We start from the raw sequence: 21,140 nt of genomic DNA on the forward strand, positions 1-21,140 counted from the left end.
ATGAACTCAAAGATCTAAAACTTTTTCCACATACACAATATCACCATTTCCCTCAAATATTGTTCACAAACCAGTCTAAATCTGTGATAGTGAGCACTTCTCCTTTGCTGAGATAATCCATCCCATGTCACAGGTGTGCCATATCAAGATGCTGATTAGACACCATGATTAGTGCACAGGTGTGCCTTAGACTGCCCACAATAAAAGGCCACTCTGAAAGGTGCACTAATCATGGTGTCTAATCAGCATCTTGGTATGGCACACCTGTGAGGTGGGATGGATTATCTCAGCAAAGGAGAAGTGCTCACTATCACAGATTTAGACTGGTTTGTGAACAATATTTGAGGGAAATGGTGATATTGTGTATGTGGAAAAAGTTTTAGATCTTTGAGTTCATCTCATACAAAATGGGAGCAAAACCAAAAGTGTTGCATTTATATTTTTGTTGAGTGTATATATATATATATATATATATATATATATATATATATATATATATATATATACACACACACACAGAGACAGTGAGGAAAATAAGTATTTGAACATCTGTGAAAATCAATGTTAATATTTGGTACAGTAGCCTTTGTTTGCACTTACAGAGGTCAAAGGTTTCCTGTAGTTCACCAAAATCAAAATTTTGGTCCACTCCTCTATACAGATCTTCTCGAGATCAGCCAGGTTACTGGGCTGTCACTGAGAAACACAGAGTTTGAGCTCCCTCCAAAGATTTTCTATTGGGTTTAGGTCTGGAGACTGGCTAGGCCACTCCAGAACCTTGATATGCTTCTTACGGAGCCCCTCCTTGGTTATCCTGGCTGTGCTTGGATAACCAAGCGGGCTTCAGAGCCCGTCCTGCTGCACTCAGCCCAGAGACAGAACCAGACAGCAGAAGGAGCTCAGACAGACCAACGTCTGCATCAACAGGCTGATAACAGCGATCCCCCACGTGACCACTGATAAAATAATTGTACGCCTCCAAAAACTTGAAATCCTTCACGGTCGTCGTCTCCAAGATTTAATTCCTCACAATATCGCATTTGATCTTTGGGATCAAGAATTGGCACGTCGTCTGAAGTCATCTTCCTGTGTGTTTTGTCACCACATCTGCTTGGAATCTGAAGTTTTCTGCCGACCGTCTGTGTGCAGGAAAGATAGGAATAAATAAAAGGCAGCGATCTACAGCTAAAAGGATTCTCTGGCAAAAACGTAATCCAACAAGCCCATGACAGTCAGCCAAATTCCTGAACAAGATGATGCACTCAGGCTTTAAATGGATTTCATGATCATGGAGAACACGAAATGCTAAAAATTTATGTTTTATGGATTTTTGTGGAATATGAATGTCTAGAAAGCAGCGTGTTTTGTTAAATTTATATTTCGGTATGTTCTCATTTTCATGTTTCCATAGTTAGAAATTGTTATACACATTTAAAATAAGTAGCACAGTGATCGGGACTGCACCATGGTATCTAATACAGTATCACTGAGTGGTTGGACAATTTAGGCTTGGCTGCGAATTTTAAAGTGAAAATATTTGCCAAAATTGTTTGTTTTCAAGCTTTTGTGAGCAGCTTTTTGATGTGGGGATAAACATTTTCTAAATCATATTTTTCAAATTTCCCTTCAAGAATAGAGTGGCCCCTAGGAGCTTATGAGTATGTATTGTGGCCTACAAGGGGAGCGGGTGGGAGGAATCAAAATCACAACACAATGCAGATCAAGCTGCTACAAAAACACCAGACTTCAGGGTAAACAAACAAAAACAAGCTCATTTCAAACTACATGGAACTTCAAAACCACACCTGCTCCTAATTTCCATGATAGAGGTATAAGATTTTTCCTTGCAATGATCAAATAAATGTCCAGCAGGTGGCAGATGTGTATATGTTATTACACAAGCAAGGAGAATTTAAAATTTATTCATCTGAAACATGAAAGTTTAATCAGTTTGTAGTCATTATGTCCACTTTGAATTTGGAGACATAGCATTTTTTTTTTTTTTTTTTTTTTTAACATTTTCATGTTAACCAATTGAAGGGGGCAGACTTATTTTCCAAAAATGTTAGAACATTTACCTTCTGCTTTTAATTGGCTGTGATTGTTCACATTCTGATATGTTAACTTTTTGCCGCTAGAACCATTTTTCTGACATTTTACTAAAACAAGGGGTCATAGGTCAAAACAGTACTTTACATTAATTTTCAGGAGGAGAACGTTTCACTTCATTAACTTCAGGTCTCTGAGTTCTATCATTCCAAAAGATCTTTTACAGCTTCAGGGTTTACTGAGGTCTGATTACAGCGGCTGAATTTTTGTATGTTACCATGGCAACAGTCCAGATTTTCTAGCAAAGTGCCCTGTGAGAGTCAACAGAAAGTTGGATTTAACAAATGTTACGACACCAAAATTAATACAAGGACTTCACACGGACATGCCAACATTTAAAGGGGCGTATTGTACAAAATCAGGTTTTGTCCAGTGTTAAAGAGCGAGTCCCTTCAGCCGCTCCCTCGGGATTGTCACAGCAGATTTAAGGGGGATCCGCATGTTGATTTGGCACAAGTTTTACACCGGATGCCCTTCCTGCTGTAACTCCACATGGATAATGCGCAAGAGTGGGGTTTAAACCAGGAACCTTCCACACTGAAACCAAGCGCACCCACCACTCGGCCACTGCCCCCTGCTGTTAAATATGGGTCATTCCATGCCAAGTCAGCCAGTGGTCCCCACATGAACCCCTCCAAAAAAAAGTGTAAAACACTGCACTTGCTCCCCAGCCAGAGAAATAGAAATACCCCAAGTTTTAATGAGCCAGCTCTAATACTTTAGGCACAGGATGTTACGGTCTGGGACCGGGTTGCATGTTGGACCCAAGAGCAGGAGCAGTAAGGCAGACACAGGAGGAGTTAACCAAAAGTTTATTGAACCAAACAAGGGAGAACTGCACAGTAGACGAGACAGATGGGGCTACTGGACTGGAACCAGGAACTGACTGGATTGGAAGCAGGAGGACTACAGGACCATAACCAGGGACAGACAAGACTGGGACAAGGACCAGGTGAAGTGAGCCTGTAGAGCTACTGGGGCTGGATGAACTGCAATGGAGATGAGAAGGCTGATGAATATGTGCAAGTGCACCATGAGACATGAAACTCAATGTTAACTGAAATAGTTCCTTTAGCTGCAGCTGGGACAAAGTTCCAAAAGATGACAGAGTTCAAATCCAAAGTTCAGTTCATAGTCTAAGTTCAAATGATGAGAATATAGTTCAAAACCAATGTTCAGTTCAGGATCAAGACTGTGTTTAGGTTTTCTGTGCTGCACTCAAATAAGCAATACATTTGTCTCAGAACCTTAGATGTTGAGGTGTTCAGTAAGTGGATCTGCTCACAGAAGGCACCAAATGGTTAAACAGTTCAGTCAGTAGAGAAAAACTACAGTTCAGTCAGTAGAGAAAAACTATTTCTCAGTGCTCACTGTTCCAGAACTGGTGTTGATGGAGTTAACTGTGATTATAGAATATCTGTTGATCACTTAGCAACGTGGAATAGATAAAAGGCTGATTAATGTGAGACGCAGCGGGTGGAAGAACACAGGAGAAATTCAGCAGAAGCATCTAAGTTTAAACACTTACAGCAGATGGAACATGACCTTGGAATTAACCTGAATGATCCACATTAAACACAGAAGTTAGATATCGAGCTAGAACTTACACAGTAAAAGAATACTGATAACTTAAACATTTACTATCCAGATGCGCAAAAAGTACATAGACAGTTAGGTTTAGACTGAAACATCACAGAGGAAATAAAGACTACATCAAGTCTGAATGCTTAACTAAGAAATACAGTTAATTAGTCCAGAGACCTGGAAGCTCCACACGAGTGCTCTCTAAGCCTGGAATACCCACGGGAGTACAAACCCGGACGACGCACCAAGGTTAAATGCAGAACAGTGATAAACTGCCATCAGATTCAGCTGCGAAGCTCCACTCAGCAGAATGAAAGTCAGCTGTGAGATGTCGCTCTGTCACTCCATGCACTGACTTGACAGATGGGACGGGGCCCATGAGTCATAACATGACAGGTAGGAGCAGAGTCTTGATGTAATCCACAGCTGACACACCTGTGGCCACTGCACCCAGCAGCTCCACCTCAACTTCACCTGGAAACACAGACAGACAAACCAGCAGACCAGGGGCAAACCACAACACAGGAACCGTTTCAAAATCGCAGCATTTTTGTTCGTATTTGAAAAAAGCACTTTCTGGCCAACTTTGGAGAGCAATATAGCCTAGCCAAGTTAAGTGAAACCCTTCAAACTTAGTATCCTAGGAAAAATCAGACTGGAAAAGCCATATCTGCATCAAAACAATGATATCTGGCTTCATTTTTTATCCAACTGTTCTTAAAAACTGCCAAAAACGGTATATTTCTAAACGAGGTGTGACTTTGAGCATGCACTGTGTCAAATGGATAAATGCCCACACTTCTCCTTACAGGCATAGACTCTCATGAACTAGTTCCAATGCCGAATGTTTCAATTTTGCATTTCAGTTTAAATTTTGCTTGCAAGAGAAAAATTGAAGTTACGCAATTTCAATTTTTCAAAAAAAAAAAAAAAAAAAAAAAAAAAAATGAACCACAAAAATCGCCAGGTGAGCAATTGATTTAAAAAAAATAAATTGAAATTTCAACCATGCAATTATATGGATGCAAAGATTATATATACTAAATTTCAAGTTTGGGCAAGAAATATTTAGATATTTTTAATTTTCTGAAAAGTCATAATTTTTATGAATACAGATCCAACACACATGATATACAATGTCATGTAATCTAAAATACTTTCAAGGTTTACCTGAATGATTCATTTCTTATATTAATAGTTAAATACACAGTGAACAAGTAATAGTTCCTCCATAATCTTTAAAATGCACACATTTGCAAACAAAGTGCTCTTAATCTTGGTATACCATGTATACCAAAGAAAGCCATCACGTCCGAAAACTATGTTCTTGGGTTAAATTCAGGAAAACGTGTTTTCTGCAGACACAGCACAGGCAAAAAGACTAATAGTAAATCAGCTACTGTAATAATATTTGTCATCAGTATGCATGTTATGTGTGCAAAAACCCTGGGAGAAGTGACTCACTTTGTTCTTTCTGATCAGTCATTCAGACTGTACTTGCGAGCACCAGCATCACTCAAATCAACAAAATTGTGAAAGCCAACTGTCTTACACAATGTCTTTCGATGACATTCATCTTGCAAAGTCAACCCTAGAGCACATTTTGCCTTCATGAGAATATGATTAGGCAATGGTCAGAATTCCCAGAAATTCTTTGACCTATTTCTGGGAAACCAGGTTGAAATGAGGTTGTTCAGTTAATCCCACCTTCTGGGAAATTCTAAATATAGCCTGACCTTTTTCTGGGAAATTGTTAAAATTATCATTCATCTTGGGTACCCTGTGCTTTGCATCCATCAGCAATACAGTTTTTTACCAAGTTAAAACAATTGTATAATTATTATAGTTATTATGTAATACTATATATTCACATTTCTAGCCCATGATTAAGACTTAACACCATAGTTAGTGTGATTTCACACAATATTGCCTATTGTAAAAAAAAGAAAAAAAGAAATATTTCTTGCCCAGACTTGAAATTTAGTATATATCATCTTTACATCCATATAATTGCATGGTTGAAATTTCAATTTTTTAATCAATTGCTCACCTGGTGATTTTTGTGGTCAGAGGGTTTTTTTTTTTTTTTTTTTTTTTGCGAAAAATCGAAATTGCACCATTTCAATTTTTCCCTCACAAGCACAATTTTGGCTGAAATGGAAAAATGAAACATTCTGGTGTTGTAACTGATTCATGAGTCTATGCCTGTAAAGAGAAGTGTGGGCATTAATCTATTTTGACACAGTGCATGCTCAAAGTCAGACCTCGTTTAGAAAAAAATACAATTTTTGGCAGTTTTTAAGAACAGTTGGATAAAAAAATGAAGCCAGATATCATTGTTTTGATGCCAGATATGGCTTTTCCAGTATGATTTTGCCTAGGATACTAAGTTTGAAGGGTTTCACTTAACTTGGCTAGGCTATATTGCTCTTCAAAGTTGGCCAGAAAGTGCTTTTTTCAAATAGAACAAAGATGCTGCCGATTTTGAAACTGCTCCTGTGCTTAAAGTATTAGAGCTGGCTCATTAAAACTTGGGGTATTTCTACTTCTCTGGTAGGGGAACAAGTACAATTTTTTTTTTTTTTTTTTTTGAAAGGGGTCATGTGGGGAATTTTTTAAACTTTGACCCATTTGGCATGGAATGACCCATATGGTCGGTACTTTTTCATAAATAACCTCAAAAGGCTCCAAATTCTGCGCGTGTACAAACTCATCTGCTATTAGCAAAACCCGAGTCTTGATCAGCTCGTTTCAGACTTCTGTTTGAAAGTCCACATGTGGATTCCTGCTGGCTTTGTTAGACACGCCCACACCGTATGTATGAAAGGGTTTATCCTCTTCTTATCAAATAGTTTTTGTGTGTTGTCGTGATTATTATTTTACTACTATTTAGTTCTGTGAAAGCACTATTTAAATAAAGTTATTATTTTGATTGGCCAGTTATTACATCATTTCTGCTCCCGCTCACACAGGGGGCGTGGCTAGCAGCAGGTCATTTCTGTTTAAAGCAAAAGTCACCATCAAATAAATAAACAAATTAAAGTCAGTGGCTTTTCATAAGATTGGATTTGGGCTACAAACTACTAAAATGTTTTTTGGACCTCTGGAGATCCACGTGTACATCATGTGAACACTTTAATGACCGTTTCCTCTTAATTACTTATCAGAAGTCTTCATTTTGCTCACAGGCACTGAGGTACAGAGCAGAACTTTCTTGGTGGATTTATTCATTTTATTCATCAGCCACTTTTGATTTTCCTACACTTGCTCTTTCTCTTCCAGAATGTCGACCAGCCAGCTCACAGCCAAAGATGACCTCTACGGGCCTGACGTGACCTCACTGCCACCGTACGCAGACAAACCTCCAGCCTACTCTGCAGCTCCGGCGCCGTCACAGGATATGAGTCATTCAGTGACAAGAGGCCAGAAACCCCGACAGACACAACCCCACTCATTTCCTCCTCCTCCTTTGATGACAAGACAGTGAGGCGGGGGTTCGTCAGGAAGGTCAGTGCTGCTCACTCCTCTCCAATAAAAAAAAAAAAAAAAAACATCCATTTGTTTTAGTTGTTTCAGGTAATTGGATCATCTATTTTTTTTATTTTATAAATTATTTTATTATATATTGTTATGTCTCTGATTTCCAACTGTTTCTGTTCGTTAGTGGATTCCTTTTTGGGAGCTGACATTTGGAATTATCTCAGTTATCTCTGTGGTAATCACAAAATTACAGCCAATTTTGTTGTTGGTAAAATACTTATTTTGGCAAATAAATTTTTTTTTCAAGAAGGTGCGCATGAAATTAACTTATGCTGCATTCAATGGGATCAGGGAATTTACGATTTCCAACTTACAACTCAGAAAAAATACTTTAAATAAACCTGCCCCCAACTCATTTTAATAAACTGAGTAAAAACATAACTTTGACTAATGTTAACTGACCTGTATGAAGGATATCCAGCAAACATTTCCATGAAATATGTCCAGATTTTCTATCTGGAGTTCTCAACAAGATCTCTGGTGGCTTACAGTGCATCTGGAAAGTATACACAGTGCTTCACTTTTTCACATTTTGTTATGTTACAGCCTTATTCCAAAATGGAGTAAATTCACTTTTCCCCTCAAAATTCTACTCAGCCATTTTCAGATCTCTCCAGAGATGTTCAGTCAGATTCAGGTCTGGGCTCTGGCTGGTCATTCACAGATTTGTCCTGAAGTCACTCCTTTGATATCTTGGCTGTGTGTTTAGGGTCATTGTCCTGTTGAAAGATGAACCGTCGCCCCAGTCAGAGGTCCAGAGTGCTCTGGAGCAGGTTTTCATCCAGGATGTCTCTGTACTTTGCTGCATTCATCTTTCCCTCAATCCTGACTAGTCTCCCAGTTCCTGCTGCTGAAAAACATCCCCACAGCATGATGCTGCCACCACCATGCTTCACTGTAGGGATGGTGCCTGGTTTCCCCCAAACATGACGCCAAAGAGTTCAACCTTTGTCTCATCAGATCAGAGAATTTTGTTTCTCCTGGTCTGAGAGTCCTTCAGGTGCCTTTTGTCAAACTCCAGGTGGGCTGCCATGTGCCTTTTACTAAGGAGTGGCTTCCATCTGGCCACTCTACCTTACAGGCCTGATTGGTGGATTGCTGCAGAGATGGTTCTGGAAGGTTCTCCTCTCTCCACAGAGGAATGCTGGAGCTCTGACAGAGTGACCATCTTGGCCACCTCCCTGACCAAGATCCTTCTCCCCTGATCGTTCAGTTTAGACCGACAGCCAGCTCTAGGAAGAGTCCTGGTGGATCTGAACTTCTTCCATTTACAATGATGGAGTCCACTGTGCTCATTGGGACCTTCAAAGCAGCAGAAATGTTTCTGTCCCCTTCCCCAGATCTGTGCCTCCAGACAATCCTGTCTCAGAGGCCTACAGACAATTCCTTTGACTTCATGCTTGGTTTGTGCTCTGACTGTCAACTGCGGGACCTTATATGTAGACAGGTGTGTGTTTTCCAAATCATGTCCAATCAACTGAATTTACCCCAGGTGGACTCCATTTCAGCTGTAGAAACATCTCAAGGATGATCCGTGGAAACACGAGGCACCTTATGTACATGCAATTTCTTAGTTTATTTTAATAAATTTGCAAAAAATCTAAACCAAAAAACTTACAAACTGAAAAACAAAAACTTTTTGGGGAAAAAAAAAAATTGCTTAAACTGCTACTTTATCATCTTTGTCTTCATGAAGCTAACATTAGCATATGTTAGCAGTGTCATGTGACCCCTGAAAAGCATGCTGGGTAACGGAGTTTGTCATATTTGTCATGGTATCTTGTTGCCAAATTTACATCCAAGCAGGTCAAAATTCGAAACAGTTTCCAAGCATGTTGATGTGAGATTGTGAATCTGTTTTTTAAATGTTAAATAAAGGAACATTATAGTGGTACCAGTCAGATAAACTAAAGAAGATCCTACAGTGTGGAAAATTTAGGGGGGGTTTATTAGCATGAACAGAATACAGCATCATAAACGTGTTCATTACCTGCAACAAATGTTTCAGCTCAAAGGCCACAGCCCAAAAGAGACACACTTGTGTCACTTTTCACATTTTGCAGACTCATTCTACGTTCACGTTAGCTACAAACGACATCGGCAAAACAATGACTTGCCGTTTATTTTCAATCATAGTGGGCGTTTTGCAGCGACAAGAGACAGCAATCTGCCAGCTGGGTGGGGCCAAAGACACGAGAAGTCTATTTAATGCAAATACTAAACAACGTAACACAGCGGACTGCAAATCCAAGCGGACAGGCTGCGTTATGCTAGCTGGTTGTTTGCCACGAACATAACAATCCAAGATGGTGGAATCTGCTCCGAAACAGCTTATTTCTGTATGAATGTAATATGTGTCCTGAATATTTTGTAAATGTTAGAGAGAAATGGACACTTCTAAATCTACATACGCTGTTTATGTAACAAGAATAACACCTCTAAAATGATTTACAAGACATTTTACCGGCGTATTAGCATGCACACGTGGGAAACGCCCAGCAGCTACAAAGCCAACTTGCTTCTTGCCGCAATTTGTAGCTAATGTGACTATGGGGTAAGAAGAAGACTTAAAAAAAAAAAAAAAAAGATAGGATGGTGTTCAGACCCATTTTTTCAAATCTGGCTCATCCTACAAACATCTTGTGATGTATCATGTTTTTGTACTTAGTCTGAGGTTCTTTGTCTTGCAGTCTTCTTGTACCCACTGCTAGTACGGCAGCGATGTCCTTGAATAGGTTTTGATTTAGAAACATTGTACCCAACTTGTTTTGCGTTCCCTGGTCTCTGGATTCTTTGTGTGACCATCTCCACCTACTGTGCCACTAAGACAATCAAATGGTCTGCAAAGATTGGACAAAGGTAACTTCAGAAATCTGGCGAGTGGTTTGTGCACAGGTTTTGCACCCGACCCAAACGCTGACCCCACGAACCCGGAAGTATGACAGCATGATCCCCCAAGCGAGCTGGGTTCAAGCCCACATTTGCATTCAGACCTCAGCAAATCTGGGTCAAATCTGAAAGCAAACAAAAAATAACCTAATATAAAATAATCAGATTACCAACCCCAATTTGAACAGGGTCTAAATTCTACACACTGTAGCTTTAAGTCTTTAAAAACAAAACAAACACAAATATCTAAAGTTCTGAAACTGCCCCTCTGGGCCGTGCAGGTGTTCAGCATCGTGACTCTCCAGCTGGTGTTCACCTTCCACCGTGGTGAGCCTGTTCACCTTCTGCAGCGTGGTGAAAGAGGCGGTGCAGACCAACCTGCCAGCGTACCTCAGCTCCTTCATCATCTTCATCGTCGTCACCAATCGCCCTCACCTGCTGCAAGTCCTTCAGCAGGCGCCATCCGTGGAACATCGTGGGATTGGTGGGTCCACAAACACATCTCCACATCTGCTAACACTGAGACTTGTTAGATAAAAGTGTAAAACATTCTTCATGATGGAACATTAGACTTTTAAAATACCAACTTTGGGACCTTTGACCCAAAATGTGCTGCCACAGTAAGTCTGTGCCACATCTGTAATGCACATAGCTACCCCTTGCCGTGGCCCCGGTCTGGGAGCATGTGCTGTGCCACGTGTCATTGCACCGCACCACTGAACCCTCTTTGGTTGGATCCTTGGATGGCAACTGCCCAGCTCACACAAGCAGTCCAGGCCCACTTCTCAAAATAACCACCTACGTATCACGGGATTATCATCACTCATGTGTCTTGTGCACAACGCAACTTGGGAACAGGTAACCAGATTTTCACCAGACTTCCAAGGAATATTACTTAATACTGAGGGTCTCCGGATGATTGGCCTTTGGAGCTGCTCAAGCAATGTAAAAAACAAAGAACAAAGAAACAAAAAACTTACCAGGAAATCACCACCACTTCAACAGGTGACCCAAAGTGGATCCCAATCAGCCAGTCATCTGTCATTCTGGGGTGTAAGTGAAGGATTTATTACAGATAGATAAAAAGGTTTGGGTCTCCCATGTGCCTTCTAGCAAACTGTGGCTGTGTTAAGACAATCTGTCTCTGTTCCACTTCACCCTGAAGCTGTATACACTGCAAAAACTGCCCCTCTCAAAATAAGCCAAATAATCCTAAATGTAGGCAAATTGTTTGTATTAAGCAAAAATCTGCCAATGGGGTAAGAAAAATTTGCTGGTTAGAATTCTCAAAACTAAAACATTTTCCCAAAATAAGACATTTTTTCTTATGTAGTAGATGCTCGACAAGATTATTTTTCTACTTAGACAAAAAATAAGTCCAATTTTTTACTTTCTTAGATATCAGTTTTGCAGTCTAAACTGCTGATGAACTGACAGCCAAAAATCAGCTTTGAGTCGCGTTCCCAAACCCTTACGGGCAACTCACTCATTTCTTGACGACTGATGTAAGGACACTTATGTCCTTTGATCATATTGTATGAAAAACAGAAAAAAGGGTAATTTCACACTTTTATAGTTATCTTTACAATGAAAGTGTGTTAAGAAATTTGTTCTAGTAGTCTATGATGACTTTTTCACCTTTTTTCAGCATCATTATATGCAAATATTGCCGTTTTGTGCTTGTCACACACCCAGACTTTGATCTTCAATGATAAAAATGAATAGTAAAAAACGTTTTTTCTAATGTTTTAAAATATCTCTGAATAAAATATCAGTAAAATAATCAAAACATAATTGGGGTATTCAATGTCATACAAGTGTTGTGATTTTTTTAAACAAAATGTAGTTGTCCCACACTATTGCCGTAATTTCCACCACAACAATGTAATGTCCCTTTAAACAGTTTGTATGAAAGATTGTTTGGGTAGTTTCTATGGAGATAAACAGTGACATCAGAGCACATGTATATAGCGCCAAATCACAACAAACAGTTGCCCCAAGGCGCTTTATATTGTAAGGCAATGGTGTGGTGGAAATTACATTTACAAGGCCAATAGTGCCCGTAGTTAAAGAATCACCCGTAAATGAAGTTGTATTGGGGTCCAGGACCGTCATTATTTAGTGTTTTGGGCTCAACACGTGTCTGTTGAGGCATTTCAACAGGTGAAGCTGCCAATGAAACAACACATCCGCAAGTGGGATGGGTTTAAGTCCTGTTTGTGTGTCCAGGCTGTGGTGACCCTGAGCATGTCGTACATGGTGGGGACCATCGCCTCCTTCCACAACACCACTGCCGTGGTGGTCAGCGTGGGGCGCCACGCTGGCCATCACCATCACCGCTGTCGCCTTTTCAGCACAGGTCAGAGCGCCGTTATGGCAGAATGTTAGCAGGCGACATGCTTCACGTCGTTACATGTGGACAGAATCATATTCACGTCTTTGTGTTTTGGTTCCAGACGTGGTTTGATCTGACCGTGTGGAACGGGGTTCTGCTGATTCTGGCTGTGGATCTGTTGATGTTTGGAATCTTCTGCTCGCTCCACAGCTACTACTACACCCCTATCACTCACATCGTGTACGGGTGTCTGGGAGCTCTGCTCTACTCACTGGTACAAGAAAACACTCAACAGGAACTATGCATGTTTCCACCACTGCAACTAAGACCAAATGATGTAGTATAACAGTCCCAACGTCACAGGTAGTGTAGGAACGTTGAGGAAGACACCACCTGCATCAGTTTAATTCAGCATATTTTCTGGAGAATAAGTCACGGCCTCAAGGTTTTTAACCTGCGACTTATACATGGAAAAGAAATATAAAACTATACATAAAACTATAAGACCATCCAGCCGGGTCAAAACGGCACTAAGATATTTTGGACAATTTCACAGTCATGGGAAAGAATTGTGGATGTTCATCAGAGAGGAGCCATAAAAAAAGTGTGTGCAACAACAGTTTCATTTTGAGAAAAACCACTACGATGGGATGTTTGCTTGGAGAGTGCTGAAGTTCAGAGCAAGTCAGAAGTTACATTATGCATCTGTGGATTTTAGTAAAAACCTATGATAGGGTGCAAAGAGATTTCTGGTGGTGTATGAGGAAGCCTAGAGTGGCAGAGAAGTATGTGAGGGAGGTGCAGGACATGTACAGTAGTGTTCAGAATAACAGTAGTGCTATGTTACTAAGAAGATTAATCCAGGTTTTGAGTATATTTCTTATTGTTACATGGGAAACAAGGTATCAGTAGATTCAGTAGATTCTCACAAATCCAACAAGACCAAGCATTCATGATATGCACACTCTTAAGGCTATGAAATTGGGCTATTAGTAAAAAAAAGTAGAAAAGGGGGTGTTCACAATAATAGTAGCATCTGCTGTTGACGCTACAAACTCAAAACTATTATGTTCAAACTGCTTTTTAGCAATCCTGTGAATCACCTAAACTAGTATTTAGTTGTATAACCACAGTTTTTCATGATTTCTTCACATCTGCGAGGCATTAATTTTGTTGGTTTGGAACCAAGATTTTGCTGGTTTACTAGTGTGCTTGGGGTCATTGTCTTGTTGAAACACCCATTTCAAGGGCATGTCCTCTTCAGCATAAGGCAACATGACCTCTTCAAGTATTTTGACATGTCCAAACTGATCCATGATACCTGGTATGTGATATATAGGCCCAACACCATAGTAGGAGAAACATGCCCATATCTTGATGCTTGCACCACCATGCTTCACTGTCTTCACTGTGAACTGTGGCTTGAATTCAGAGTTTGGGGGTCGTCTCACAAACTGTCTGCGGCCCTTGGACCCAAAAAGAACAATTTTACTCTCATCAGTCCACAAAATATTCCTCCATTTCTCTTTAGGCCAGTTGATGTGTTCTTTGGCAAATTGTAACCTCTTCTGCACATGTCTTTTATTTAACATCCTGGAGCTGATCAATGGGTGAGCCTTGCCATTCTGGTTATTCTTCTATCCATTTTGATGGTTGTTTTCCATTTTCTTCCACGCGTCTGTGTTTTTTTTGTCCATTTTAAAGCATTGGAGATCATTGTAGATGAACCGCCTATAATTTTGTGCACCTGCGTATATATGTTTTCCCCTCTCCAATCAACTTTTTAATCAAACTACACTGTTCTTCTGAACAATGTCTTGAATGTCCCATTTTCCTCAGGCTTTCAAAGAGAAAAGCATGTTCAACAGGTGCTGGCTTCATCCTTAAATAGGGGACACCTGATTCACACCTGTTTGTTCCACAAAATTGATGAACTCACTGACTGAATGCCACACTACTATTATTGTGAACACCCCCTTTTCTACTTTTTTTTTTTTTACTAATAGCCCAATTTCATAGCCTTAAGAGTGTGCATATCATGAATGCTTGGTCTTGTTGGATTTGTGAGAATCTACTGAATCTACTGGTACCTTGTTTCCCATGTAACAATAAGAAATATACTCAAACCTGGATTAATCTTTTTAGTCACACAGCACTACTATTATTCTGAACACTACTGTACAAGGATAGTGAAGAGGTGTGCAGTAGGACTGATGGATGGGTTCAAGGTAGAGGTGGTTTTGCTTCAAGGATCAGCTCTAAACCTTTTATTGGTTGCAATGGTGATGGACAAGATCAAACAGAAGTCTCCACAGACTACGTCTGCAGATGACTTTGTGATCTGTAATGAGAATATGGGAGTAGGCGGTGGTATGCTCTGAAGAGACAGGGAATGAAAGTCAGTCAGCCTGAGTTAGGGTCATATCTCACTGGGCTGTGACATCCTGTGAAAGACATCTGTGAGGAAATTTGCTCAGTTTGCCACAAGGTTTGTAGCCGTTCACCGTCCCCTTGCCTCAGTCACGGGGTGGCATCCATGTACTGGTTGATTTTTTTTTTTTGTTGAAGAGACCAACAAAAATTTCTGCGATAAACTCCCTTTCAAAATCATCAGGTGGGCACCTCGTACCTCTCACCGTGTGGTCTCTGCGACTCAGAAAGTGTGCAGCATCTGAGACAACTTGTGAGGGGTTGACATACTTTTTCTTTTATATGATTGGAAAGGAATAGCACTTCTGGAAGCGACTGAACGCTCCAGCAGCCTCCAGCCACCTGGCTCTGCAGCCTGACCGGCACTCACTCGCTGTGTACACGTGTAAGCGAGCTGGACAAGTCCTGTCCCACCACGGACGAGCTGCATGAACTGGATTTACTGTTTTTTTTTATTTATTTTTCTGAGGACCACAGGCTAATGCTGCCGGCCAGCGGCGGCCCTCGTGCACACAGGGACTGCAGGCTTCACCTGTGAGGAGAGTGTGGACGAGGTGATCTGAATTTGTTTTTGTTTTCATTGTCTGTGAGGATGTCAATGGAAGTTGAGAAACACAGCTCATTTATTATTTTCAGTGTGTTTTCTGCATAAAATCTGTGAATTTCCACAGCCTCTTTCACATAATAATAATTATGTAATAGTCCACATCCACCCTGAGCGCCGCATGCACAAACGTGGCATCATGTCAGCCATGACAGTGACGCTCAACATCCAGGAGAGTGCCTCGTGGTATTCACACACAAATCCTTGCACCTGCAAAGGACATGTCACTGCCGCTCGACTTCCACGTGTGTACCACGCGCCAGCTCTTGCGCGGTATGCGTGCAGACTATTCCCGATTTGTACCTGTATTATCGCCGCCATTCCGGGCAGGAATTCAGCCACCAGGCGCACACGTATGTGGACAACCAGTTCAGTGAGATTCCACATGAGAAAGCTGTTGTGTTTTCACGCAAAGTTGCGTCTCGGCCTGCTCTCCATCAGTCGCAGCCCAGTGAGATACTCGCTGTAATAAGTGTGAATAAAAAGAAGCGGGTGAAAGCAGAAGAGTTTAAATAATCAGCTGAGAGTGCAGGCAGGGAGGAGAGGGCTGAGAAGGTCAGGAGGTGAAGAAGAAAAAGAACTCAGAGGAGGTTTACAGACGTGGAGAGAAAAAGAAAAATCTTACTTCACTATATGTAAACAGTTGGCCGTCATCAAAAGTACTTTGTCTAATTAACACATTAGCTGGTCGTCTTTTCTCACTCAGTCTGAAGCTTCTTCTCTTTGTCTCAGTTCCTGATGTTTCACTGTCAGCTGATGATGGGATGGATGAGCGACTGCCAGGATCCAGAGGAATACATCACCGCCGCCCTCAACATCTACCTGGACGTGATGCTCATCTTCCTCTTCATCCTGGGGAGGAGGTGAAACGGGACACAAACACATACGCGCTGCAAAGTGGAGAAGTCCTCATAGAAGAGAACACGCCCCCCCCCCCCCCCGCTTATCGTTTTTGTTTTGTTTTTTAAAGTTAGACTGATGGAATAAATGTAAACACAACAGACTCATGATTTTGTGTCAGTATCATGTTAATAATAACAATTAATCATAACAAGTATTTTATTAAAATTTTCACTGCTGGAACAGAAAATATTTAATCTCTAATTTTTGGGGATTAAAACACACACACACACACACACATATATATATATATATATATATATATAAGTACCAATAATAATACAATACTTGTAGAGTGCTCGTGTCAAACACGAAGTCGACCCTCCAAACCAGATTTACTTTTTCATGTACTGGAGTTAATAAATGACCATCAAAAACTCATCGTGCCATCTTCAAATATTTAATAAGATGCAACAGCTCAAAACCCCTTTTTTTTTGCAGCGAAATAAATGAGGAAAATCTTGATATCTGAGTGTTTTCCTGTCAGTCACCAGCGGAGCAGTTCTTAAGTTCACTGGTGTTACAGAAGCACCAGGTCCAAAACATCCGAAACAGAACAAACATTGGAATAAAAAAACAGAACACAACACGTAATAATGTAAACAAGTGCAGCACAGATAAAAACAAACTGTTCAAAATGTTCTGTCTAATCCAATCTTACCAAATAAACCAGACTGTTTATGGTTAGTAAAGCATTGCTGTCAACCAGCAGCAGTTTAATTGAGGCCTACATTCAGAAATCAGTTAATAACTTCAACAATAACTGTCAGACTGTAGCGGAAGACAGAACAGCACAATAATGAATCCAAGAACATTTTTTTGCCTCATAGATGTTTTCTAAAATAGAGAACGCAAATGTACGTCTCGGACCATGTGGGAATCTGGAGATCTCCAGGACTTACAAACATGTATCTGAGGTCTGAAGCCTGAATTCTCACCGCCGCGTGGAGAAGGAACCCACCAAACCTGCTCCGGCACTAAAAACAGAACTCCGGCTTCCCGTCGTCGGCCTCACCACAGTGTCGAGTAGTTAAACTGGATCCGAAGCAGGTACCTCATGCGGACCTGGCTGGGGTCGTAAACGATAAACTCGTTATAGAGGAGTGAGTAAGAGCGGTTTTTACCGACCCCGGTCTTCTTGCCCGGCCCTATCGGGACCATGGCTCCATCCCTGGAAAAGAACAAGAGACACAAATTTTAAAAAGGCACATTATTTAAAAGAAAAGGTTTTCATGCATGTTTCAGCCAATTCATGAAAAAAGTCTTATTTTACCGGTGATATCTTATGAATGTGTGACTGATAGAAAAATAAACTCTTTTGCTAATTTAATAAACCGTTTGTCATTTATCAAGAAATTGTTTTATTTTGTTCCACCTTCTCAAATGAGCTCATTATGTTTTTATTCAAATAAGACCCCCCCACACCCAATTCAAACTAATTTTATTCCTTTTACAGTAAAGACCAAATGTTTAAAAATTCTAAGCAAGGTGAAGTTTTCTAAATTTGAAATACTCATTTTAAATTGTTATTTGTGCTAAGTATTTTAAGTCAGTTTAAGAGCTTTTTAAATGAAACATCGTAGTAAAATAAATTAATATTTGATTTCTGTTTGTCAGTTAATGTGAAGATGTCTCTACAAGTTCTACAAAAGAGCAAGAGACATTTTTTCTAACTTTTGTAGCAGTTTGAAAAAAAAAAAAAAATACAGCACAGATTGATAATAACAATCTTTAGTTCTGGCTTCAATTCTTGGCATGAGACTGTAATTACAAGGTGTAAAAACCAAAACAAAATTAGTTTTACGTTAACTATATATATATATATATATATATATATATATATATATATATATATATATATATATATATATATATATATAAACTTCCCTCTGAGATAACATAAACACTGATTGTGTTTGAAAGCAGCGTGAGTCAAACTAACAGGGTGACGGTGTTTTTGGGATCAGGTCCGGTCTGTCCCAGGCCCTTGGTGCTGTGTTTTCCGGCAGGTAGATTGTTGGCTTCATAATCGGCGTCCAGCAGCTCGTTACAGTCTCCCAGAGCGACCTGCGGCAACATGAACATGCACTCAGTGAGTTAGTTTAACACACATTATCTCCCTGGAACCTCATGCTACACTTACAAGTTCAAGACGACCTTCTTCTTCTTATACACTTTGTGGTATGGAAGTAAAAACAGGCTGTATGAGCTTCCTGTTCATCTTTTATTACTTCTACGTGAGGCTGGCCCCAGGACACGCTGGTGCTTGCTAATCATTTCACCATTACCTTCACCAATTCCCCTTTTGAGGTAGTTGCACATAGTAAAATGCCCATGTGTTGCATATCAAAATGTTCAGAACAATCTCAGCATTCAGAATGTGATATATATATATATATTTTTTTTCTGGAACACTGTGCAAAGATAACATTTACTCTATACCTGAAAATATGAAATATGTTTTTAGAAATTGTTCAAATCTTTAGTGAATATACACCTTTACTCATTTGGATAAACTGTTTTGGAGTTACAAATAGGTTCAACAAAGTTTTAAGGTCGCAAAGGTAGTGCAATATATCAAACGATTTGGAATCAATGCTTAAATAAATAAAAAATAAAATAAAATACATGCTGTGCATGCAACACTGCCGCCTGCTGGGAGGTGTGAGGAAGAGACTGCAAAACAGCATTTTTGTAAAATAATATCACTCAACTGTGCCATCTGGATGGTCTCGGACAAAATAAAAAAAATTCAGGTCAATGGGAGCATTCTATAAGATTTTTAGTTTTTACTGGTGTGTTTTAGTGAGAATTCCACACTAACCAACCCTGCTGCCTCTTTTAGGGATGGAAGGAGAAAAGGGGGGAGACCATGTGATGTCCTCCGGCCTCTGAGATTGGATGTGAGTGAAAGATTGTCTAGAGGGAAGACAGAGCCTACAGCAAAGAAGTTGTTGCTGATAATTAACAGAAATATGACGAAAGGATGATTGGACGCACCCGGTGCCTCATCCTGAGGCTAATCCTTCCTATTTAGCCAGGATTCAGACAGACACCCTTGTAAAAAGGAACCTGGAACTTTAACATTGTGCTCCACAATATTTTGGAACATAAACCAGGCCCCGGTTTCATAAAGTGGTCTCATCTTTTAGTCTACTAATGCCTAGTTCACATGGCAAGATTTCGGTCAATTTCGGACCCGATCTTCCCCTTCCGACAAGTTTAAGGACGCCCCAACTATTATGATAACACTAAAGATAATCTTATCAGATATTCTGCCCTATGTGGTGTATTAAGAGTGCTCTACTCTGCTTGGAAGGATATCAGGAGCGCTTAGACCACAATTCAGGGATATTCAACATGCTGTATTGTCTTGGCCCGATATTGCAGAGTGTGTGGTGTCTCCCGACCACAAACAAGCTCGCAGCCTGCTGAATGTGACGCGCAGCCAATCAGAAAGAGAAAGAGAGGTGACTGAAGGTGACCGCCTCAAGTCTCTCCTTCTTTCCTCCTCCATCATGTGGTGGTACATGATAGCCACCTTTTTTGAGGTAAGAAACAAGTTTTGTTGACTAAAATAAGATTAGCCTCCTCTGTAAAAGGCTAAAACCCCCAGTTGGGTAATGCACAACTTTAGCCAACTAAGCACTTTGGGCAGAAACTAAGGTCAAAAGATGTCGATTAAGTGAGTTTAGTCCAGTAAACAAGATCAGACCCCTTTATGAAACCAGACCCAGGCACTGTCAAGCATTTAGCTGTTGAACTCCCAATGCTGCATTTCACCGCATCCATGACTCCACGTAACCACCCTGGGCTCTGGATGGCAAACACCCAGTCAGACAACCAGTCTACCTAGGTGGTTGCAAAAAACTAAAAACAAAAAGCAAAACAAACACAAAACTTTGATTACGCTTGTTTCTATCATATTTTAAACCTGATTTACTTCCACCCCCTGGTTTGTAGATGGGCATACAAACATGGGGCTGACCAACTGACAGTCCAGTATGAGTTATTAGAGAGGACTTTTATTTTGACAGGTAAACAAACAAACAAAAAACTAAAAGTAAATCCTAACCCGTTCTTTACCAGTTAGCACCAGGTTGAGTCAACGGTAAATCAACTCACCTCGCTCAGCAGCAGCAGTCCAACATTATTGTGCTGATTGGCAAAACAGTAGTTTGCACTCTTTGATGACATATCAGCAAAGTAGATACCTTTACCAAACTAGACAAAAGACAAACACTTTGATTAACACAACTCAATTAGCATCTCTGGCAAACCAACAACACTAAACCTTCATGTACAGCACAGGAGAAGAATGCAATTTATCTTAGCCATTGACGACATGGCTTTAGTGTTAGCCAGCTGAACTTGGCATCTAGCAGCATTAGCACACGACTGCGTTAATGAAACAGCTTTTACCCTTCCATATATGTGTGAGTGAGCATGAACTTCTTAGTTTTCTTCTTCACCATTCTATTTAAATATTACTAAAATGATGTTTTAAAAGCACGTGACTGATGTGCGACGCACAGGTGTGCAATCTCCAAACACTCTGCTCTACATAGGAGCTATGCAGAGGAGATCAGATTTCTCTCTTGGCTGTTTCACTGTCTGTTTGTTTTTCATTCATTCATTCATTCATATTATGCCACTTATCCGGGTCCAGGTCACGGTGGCAGTAGACTAAGCAGCTCATCCCACACTTCCCCATCCTTGGACCAAGGCTCTTGACTCTTCCTGGTGGAG

General features: G+C 40.4%; 2 protein-coding genes across 3 annotated transcripts in view; one reads left to right on the forward strand and one right to left on the reverse strand.

Moving 5' to 3' along the window:
- Window positions 1-7,023: 7,023 nt before the first annotated feature.
- Window positions 7,024-16,496, forward strand: si:ch211-284o19.8 (protein lifeguard 1; the record flags this gene model as incomplete). The annotated part of the gene is given in 8 exon segments (XM_034165377.1): window positions 7,024-7,200; window positions 10,404-10,442; window positions 10,444-10,545; window positions 10,547-10,606; window positions 12,352-12,432; window positions 12,434-12,481; window positions 12,579-12,731; window positions 16,224-16,496. Coding segments are annotated over 8 exon segments (795 nt in total), but the record flags the coding sequence as incomplete, so codon positions are not given.
- Window positions 16,497-16,777: 281 nt separating this feature from the next.
- The window catches only part of parp2 (poly (ADP-ribose) polymerase 2), a 41,992-nt gene continuing 37,629 nt past the window's right edge, over window positions 16,778-21,140 (reverse strand). For both annotated transcript variants that reach the window (XM_034165384.1, XM_034165383.1), the window contains exons 15-17: window positions 20,517-20,615; window positions 18,334-18,458; window positions 16,778-17,562 (exon numbers count right to left, since the gene is read on the reverse strand). In XM_034165384.1, coding sequence (XP_034021275.1) covers window positions 17,403-17,562; window positions 18,334-18,458; window positions 20,517-20,615 — 384 coding nt within the window. In that variant the 3' untranslated portion in view covers window positions 16,778-17,402. The remainder of the gene's footprint in view (window positions 17,563-18,333; window positions 18,459-20,516; window positions 20,616-21,140) is intronic.

Source organism: Thalassophryne amazonica, unplaced genomic scaffold (assembly GCF_902500255.1).
Source record: "Thalassophryne amazonica unplaced genomic scaffold, fThaAma1.1, whole genome shotgun sequence".
NCBI classification, from domain to species: domain Eukaryota; kingdom Metazoa; phylum Chordata; class Actinopteri; order Batrachoidiformes; family Batrachoididae; genus Thalassophryne; species Thalassophryne amazonica.